General features: G+C 33.6%; 1 protein-coding gene across 1 annotated transcript; it reads right to left on the bottom strand.

Annotated features, from left to right (window-relative positions):
- Positions 1-312: 312 nt before the first annotated feature.
- Positions 313-3,487, bottom strand: LOC132635037 (uncharacterized). The gene has a single exon (XM_060351246.1). The coding sequence runs from the start codon at positions 3,036-3,038 to the stop codon at positions 633-635; it is 2,406 nt and encodes an 801-aa protein (XP_060207229.1). The 5' UTR covers positions 3,039-3,487; the 3' UTR covers positions 313-632.
- Between the last annotated feature and the right edge of the window lie 4,280 nt (positions 3,488-7,767).

Genomic DNA, 7,767 nt, shown 5'->3' with positions numbered 1-7,767 from the left:
TAACCACCAACTCACATCTATCAACGGAGTCTGAAGAACTGATCATTGGATTTTTCGCAACACTATAATTAAGTGAAATTTGGAATGGAGATGTAAATTTATCAGAAGAAGACCATTCAACAAATCATTCTAAAGGATCAGTTTATTGAACAAATTTTTATCCCGCAAAATGAGGATACTTTTGACTCCGGAATTTACCATTGAAGTAAGACTAGCAAATTTCTCTCAAAAAAGTCCTTTAAAGTTTAATCTGGACATAACTGAACAACGTCTGTGAACTGATTGTATCTTTAAAGAAAAAACTGAAAGAAATTTCATAAAATTAATAGGATCTATCCAATAGTAAATTTCTGATCTTACAAGAAATGGGAAACAAAAACCTTCCCCTCAACATATATTATGAATTCCAAACTACCTAAGAATAAAAGCAGTACAATACTTCTGTCCTGCAACTTCTCTCAATCAGCTTTTTGTTACCAAGCAAGAAGCTAGTTCAATAGTCCTCCATATCCAAGAGCACTACCAAAATTCTTGTTAAGAGTAAAAGGGAAAGCACGACAGTGTGGAAAGAATTTCATTTCTTCAGGAAAAAATTCCTACAGTTGTAGTCATAAATAAGAAAAATAGGAACACTACACAGAGGATGTATCAACAAAAACCTCATTTAGCACATCATCCTCACTGTTTGCCAAGGAAAAGAGCTCCGCATCTTTGTCTTCATCACTAGAACAATTCCTCCTCTGAAGCTTCGAATGAGCAGCAATAAAAATCAACTTCTGCGCCTTGTCCATTCCCACTCTTGAATGGGAATGCGCATTCACCCATCTCAAAACAGACCAGTTGCATTTAAAACCGCATGAACTTGCACGAAGGAAGATTAGCCTAACCGCCACTTTCCCAAGTGACTTAAATTCAGTGAGATGAGTTTCCCACACAAGTCGGCTACTTTGTGGATTTGCAATCTTCATCTTTCCAGTGTTGGGATCCCTTTGCTTCAATTGTACGGCTTGAGCGTAAACAGGATCAAGTCCTTCAGTTCTCCATTTCATAAGCTCCATTAAGGCAATGTGAGCCTCTTCCCTAGACACAAGCCGTGTAATGAGCTTGTCCACGTCTTTCTCTTGCTCCGGTGTTAGGCATTTAAACGGAGGTAAGTACTTGCCACTAGCATCCCTAATCAGATAAAGGGGGTCAAGTATAAATGCAGCAGCCCAAGCAGGATGATAATTCTTGTTGAATCTCCTTTCAATTACTTTCTCTACAGGTGGCTCGGTGATGTGAAACTTCGAACACCAATCCTTCACTTTAACCCTTAGCTCCTCCCAAAGAGGAAGGCATTGCCCTACACGTGGCTTCTCTGTCTGAATATCCTGTGCCATTGACTTAATTAGTTTTACCAGTGAATGCACTGCTTCCAGTTCATTCCAAAAATGCGGGCTCCTCATCATCTCTTCGAGATCTCTAGCAATTTGCTCCTCCATAGACAAAATCTTATAAGATTCGTCCAACAGTACTAATTGAAGTGCCCGTGCTGAGCTAAGAATATCCTCCACTAACGTGTACACAGGTCCAAAATCTGATCTTTCATAACCACGCAAAGGTACTCTCAGTAAACCAGCATGCCCATACTCCTGCAACTGATACTTGTGAAAACTATTTCGAACTTGAGACTTATTATTAACGAAATTCGCGAGGTTTAAACAATTCTCAGTTACATTCTTGAACAAAGGAAGCTCCTTACCAAAATCCTTAACCAAACTATTAAACGCTTGATACTGACAAGAAACATTAACCATCCAATGATGCTGATTCTCTAAGTTCCTCAAAGCTTTAGCCTTAAACTTGTCTGCAACTATACCTACACATTGGTGCAAACTGTTCCCACAAATTTCAGAAATTGTCTCCATAAAAATCTCCTCTGCGTACTTCGACTGCACGTATCCACTAGTAAAAACTGCCCTTCTAAACACACAGGTCCCATTAGGAAGATTCACAGACAAATTAACCAAATTTTCTTCACCAACATGCCCGTAATTCTTCGACTTCCAACCATCAGATGCAATCTGAAAGAACATAGCATCACGAATTCTCGCCTCGGATTCAACCTTCGCTTCCTCATACTTACAATCCAATCTTGAACCAACAAAATCCCTCCTTGACAGTGGAGGCAAACCAACTTGATTCAAAAAAGACTTAAACTTTGGATGTTCAAGACTCGAAAACGAAACCGACCCACAACATTCATACACCCAATCAGCAAGATAATCAAGTGCATTATCAATTTGTGATTTACTTAATGTTGGACCAGGTGATGCTTTAGGACTTTTTAGCTTTTTCACACTATCTTCCAACATAGCTAAAGCACCTAAATCCTCTTTACCACCTGACAACATCAAATGCTGCTGTGTAGCATACACAGCACCACCTCCACCTGGCGTACCACCACTACCGCCACTGGTGACAACTGTAGTTGCCATTGAAACAACAGGTGAATAAGCTAACTCAACAGCAAATCTTGATGGATCAACAATAGCTAAAGGTGGAACTTTATACGATGTTGTTACACTATTTGAACTACCACCCCCACGTGGCAAACCACCAGAAGAAATCCGTTTACGTTGATTTTGCTGACTTAACGGAGTTGGTGACGGCGTTAAGCCAACACTAGTTGTTGGTGGAACTGAAGAAATAGGTTTAGCAACGGAGTTACTGCTAAAATTAGGACAAGTACCTCGTTTAAGATGTTCAGAAGCAGTTCTTGAAGGGTTTGAAGCAGAAAAAACAGCATCACACAAAGAGCAACGTAGTTTAACAGCTTTAGGTAGTCCGCTATCAGAATTATGAACTAAAATAGGTTCAAGATGTGCCCAATACCAAGCCCCTTTACCTTTAACAGCTTTTGTCCGTACCATTACTAACCCTTCATATCTTTTTTGTACTGCCTTAGCGTTATGTTCGTCAACGCCACCAGTAGTGGGGTCAACAGTGATGGCTAAAGCAGTCGTTGTTGCTGTTGTATTTGGTGTAGTAGACGTCATTTGTTTAGATACCAGAAAAGCCCCCTATAACAAGGCGAAATAATTACTAGTACTAATGTATGATGATGATGATGATGATATTTGATGAATCTTTTTTGTAGAGTAATTGAGCATGCATTTTTTTTTTCAACCGGGAAATGTGGCCGGTAAAGGAGGTTGGTCCATAGGAGGAAACAAGTGCGGTGAAATAGGGAGAGAAAAGTGTAGTGGTCCTAAGTGACGGTGGGTTGGTTCTTGGACACGTTTTGAAGGTGTGTTTGGTGGGAAGTTTTGGAGGAGTTTATAGAATTGGTTCCAAGCCGGAGTTTTGCCGGAACTGGTGACGGAGAAGGAGAGAATGAAGAGAGAGTTATTATTAGTGAAAAATATAGTGAGAGAGAGAGTGGTGTAGTTGAGTTAAGCTTTGGTCTTAACCCACAGGAAGGATTGTACTGTTTACTGTTTGACAAATGGAACCTTCTATGTTCTAACACTTGCCCTAAAATAGATGTTTGGCTTTTTTAAATCAAATTTTGATTAGTATTTTATGATATATTCTTTTTATCGTATTAATATGAAAAGAATTATAATTTATAATATTTTTTTATGATTTTAAAATACTTAAATCGTAATTTTAAAATATTAAATTATTTTAATATAAATTAACTTCGAAAATTAGTCTAGCGAAACATGACAACATATATGGCACTAGTGTTTTAAAAGACAGTTTTGGAACTCGCCTCGGAGCTCACCCAGGGGCGGGGCACTGGCAAAACTCCTCGAGACTTATGTGTGGAGCTTAGCTCTGTGAGGCTTCCGCCCTAAGCGCGCGATTGTATGCCCTAAACACGCCCAACGTCCAACGTTCGGGGCTCGCCTAATAGTTCTTACACAAATTATGTGTCAAATTAATTAGTTTAAAACTGTTGACCCTCATAATTCTTTAATAAAATGATGTTTAATAGTTTTTTCATCTATAGAAATAAGAATATTAAGAGTAACTCAAGTAACAAGCCCTAGTATTGCATACTTGCTAATTGAGAACACTGTGAGGGTTAATAGCAATTAACATTTATTTTTAATATAGATTGACGAATTTTACATCTTCACTTATCATTGGTTTTCATATTTATGTCCTATATGTCTCAAAATTATCATATTTTATTATTTCACTATTTGAAAGTAATTTTGCTTTTATTCATGAAGGAGTGACGTTTTAATTATAATACAATAAAGTTTATTGATTATTTTCTTTCAGGGGCAAATTGCATAGTATAAAAGTAATGTATTTTAAGAAATTGCGATACTTTTTTGTTTGAAAGTAAGATGTTAGAGTTGATTTGCATCTCATAATAACTTTTATATCATTGCATTATTTATACTTGTAATATCATGTTAGAAGTTTTATTTTCTATGAGTTTTCTTCTAGTGTTTTTAATATTTTTAAACTATTAATGTATTTTTTAATATAGTTTTTGTGTTATTTATGCTATTTTACTATATTATAAATTAAATATTTAAAGATCTACGGGGCTCACGCCCCATGCCTCGGGGCTAACGCCTTACCTCATGCTAACTAAAGCGCCTCGTCTCATGCCTCCGCCTTTTAAAACATTGTATGGCATAGAGAAAGTAAATTATTTGTTTTTAGGAAAAAAATGCAAGGTAAAATGAGTAAATGTAATATCTCAAATACAAAGTGTTGACAGGGAGGGGCTTTTTAACGGATTCATTTATACAACGTTGAGTCAGGTCAGATCATATGTAATTTATTTTGGTAGGAACTTTTAAAGAATAAGAATTTTCCAATCAATTTGCATCGGAAAGGACTAAAATGACTTTCTAATGAAACTTAGTGAAATTTAAATGATTTTCTGATTAGAAAAAATAATTGATGATTATTCTATAATAATACAGTAAATCTGATGACCTTCTGTAAAATTGACTCTTCCGTCAATGTAAAATACAAAGTGTTGCCGCAAAGTGGTAGGAGTAATACACTTTTATTCCTGATTTATATGATATAATATATGCTTAATTTGACTAATTTTTAGACTAAATTAAATAATGTTAATTTATTTTTTTATTAAACTTTAAATACTCAACTCTGCTGAATTTCGCAAAATGCAATCAGTCCAAGTCTCATTTAGGAGAAAAATAAAGTGATAATTAATAATTAATCTAAAAACAATTAAATCGTGATAAACTAAAATTCTAGTGAGTATCGAAATTCAATGAAATATTTTAAAACTATACAAAAATACTATAGGTTGGTACTTCTAGTTTGAATCAAAAGGAGGAAGGAGTATTTATACGCCATAGACTATCAGAAAACAAAAAATAACAAAAAAAATTGGATACAAAAGATATAAACTGTTCTTAAGCTGCAGCCAAGTTTATTCCACAATGTCGTCAACAGTATCATTAACTATATGATCTGAAGAAGCATGTAATTTTCTTTATCACCTTTTTAAAGAATTGACGGCCTAATTAAAAGCTATAATTTGTAAAAAGGATTTCAAACTGGATGTTAGAAATTTTCACGCATATTTTGTTTGATGACATGCATGCTGGCATTTTTCTGAAGTGTTATCACACTATATCAGTTGTTCAGTTATGTAATTATCGTGAGATTCCTACTCATATTAGCATAAAATTTGTATGACTCATTGCCCAACTACAATATATTCTTAAAAAAAAAAAACACTACAATATATTACAATGACATAAAAATAGAATAAATGCTTTATACAAAATTGAATAACTGAAGTAAAATTTCAATACTTGCAATAATAATGAAATGGGCAAACACAATTTGAAGCTCCATAATAAGATATATACCATGAAGTAAAAGATACTTTAAAAATCAAAAGAATATACAGAGGGAGAAAAAGGAGAGGTATTGAATTTTAATACAAGACTATTGCTTAAATTAAAACTATTGAAAACAATGCATGTTATAATTAAGAGGGTCATTCTTGACTTATTAAAAATACATGTACTGATTCATCTCATTTTTGCCGTTAATTAAGGTCAAGGGATTGACACATACAGTGAAGAATGATCAGTTGAATATTTTTTATCAAATATTTTATATTGTGTATATAGAAAATTATACTAAATATATTTGCAAAAGAATTACTTTATATATACATATTAAATTTTTAATACCCTTAGGGCAATTCCTAATTTTGCCACAACATTTATCGTCCCATTAAAATGGCAAAATAATATTGTTACCCAAATAGAAAAGATTGTAAGAGTTAGAATCTACATTAACAGAAGGGCAAGAATTATTTATTAGGGTGAAAAAAAGAAAAAAGATGAAGACTATCTATACACATTATATAAGTAAGACTTCCATAAATGTACAGGATACTAAATATGAGGAGTCACGAATCTATTCTCTTCTTTCTGTGTAAAGAAATTAACCAATAAATATATGCATAATTGGAGAGTTATGGCATGTTATATTAGCTTAGCAGATTCAATATGTGAAAATGAATCTCATGATATTTGGGAGCTCTGTGGAAATTATTAAATCCTTTTTTGGGTTTCTCATCGGGGTCTGACAAAGGCGGATCTAAATTTAAATTTAGTTACTTTTAAAATTCTTAGCACTAAACTCATTATAAAATTATGAGTTCAGATTTAATAAATATTAAATTTTAATAATTTTTACATATGTATATATCTATATGTTGTGTTGAAAATTATGAGCTAGGATGAATTTATAGCTAAAAAGCTTAACCTGGTTCTAATGTTTAATTCCTGCATTGAGACCCGATTAATCCGGACACGTGTTGCTCCATGGATTTGGTGAATTGTCCCTCCTTTTTCTGATTTTTCTGATTTAAAATATCTCAGCTTCAATTTCATCAATATTTAAAACATTATACTTCTATTATTTATTTCTGGTCTTTGTCATGCGCCTTTTTTAGTGGGGAAAAGGCCATGTGGGCCAGGAAGAGTCCTTTTGTTGTTTGTTTGTTTGTTCCCGTCAATTTTCTAACGGGGAAGAAAAAATTTGGCCTACTAATTTAAAATATTTTCTAGGAAAAGAAATTTCTACCATGAGCTAATTTGGGTGTCCTTTTTGTGCCTTGTGTTCATGTGTTGATAAAAGCAAATAAAGACGTGAAAATGAATTTAATAAATATTTCCTACCAGTTGTTCTTCATTTTCTTGAAGTAGTGTTTGACCAAAACCTGACAAAAACAATAAAAAATTTGCCTGCAAAAAGCTCACCAAATCTATTTGCAATCAATCCCATTATAAATAAATAAATAGAGGAATTCCAAAAGCTACTAGCCTTGAGTTGGTGACATAAACAGTGGGAATTGATTTAGTTTTAAATGGGATTGGCTTTTTTGGTCTTTTTGCTTCTTCTTTTTTCTTTAAATAACACACGAGGAACCAATTATTTGTAATGAATATTTAATACACGCCCCTCTCTTCAATCCTTGTTGTTATTTTTTCCTAGGGGCTTTAAATGATTAATGGTAACTTATGTAATGAATATAAATTTTATGATTTACTTTCTTATTAAATTTCCCACCTTGTGAGAATATACTGGGTATATTGTTGTTGTTGTCGTACTTTCTTATTAAATTTCATTGTAGGTTTTCATCCTCCCTCATACAATAGAAAAATAACTACTATTAATAATACTTATTTATGTTCTATTTTAGTAGACACCATCGAGCTTGGAGATATTAGACTGACTTGTCTTTTAAGTATCATTTATATA

Source organism: Lycium barbarum, chromosome 4 (assembly GCF_019175385.1).
Source record: "Lycium barbarum isolate Lr01 chromosome 4, ASM1917538v2, whole genome shotgun sequence".
Classification (NCBI taxonomy): Eukaryota; Viridiplantae; Streptophyta; class Magnoliopsida; order Solanales; family Solanaceae; genus Lycium; species Lycium barbarum.
The sequence above is the reverse complement of the archived record's forward strand: the minus strand, read 5'-3'. Positions and strand labels throughout refer to the sequence as shown.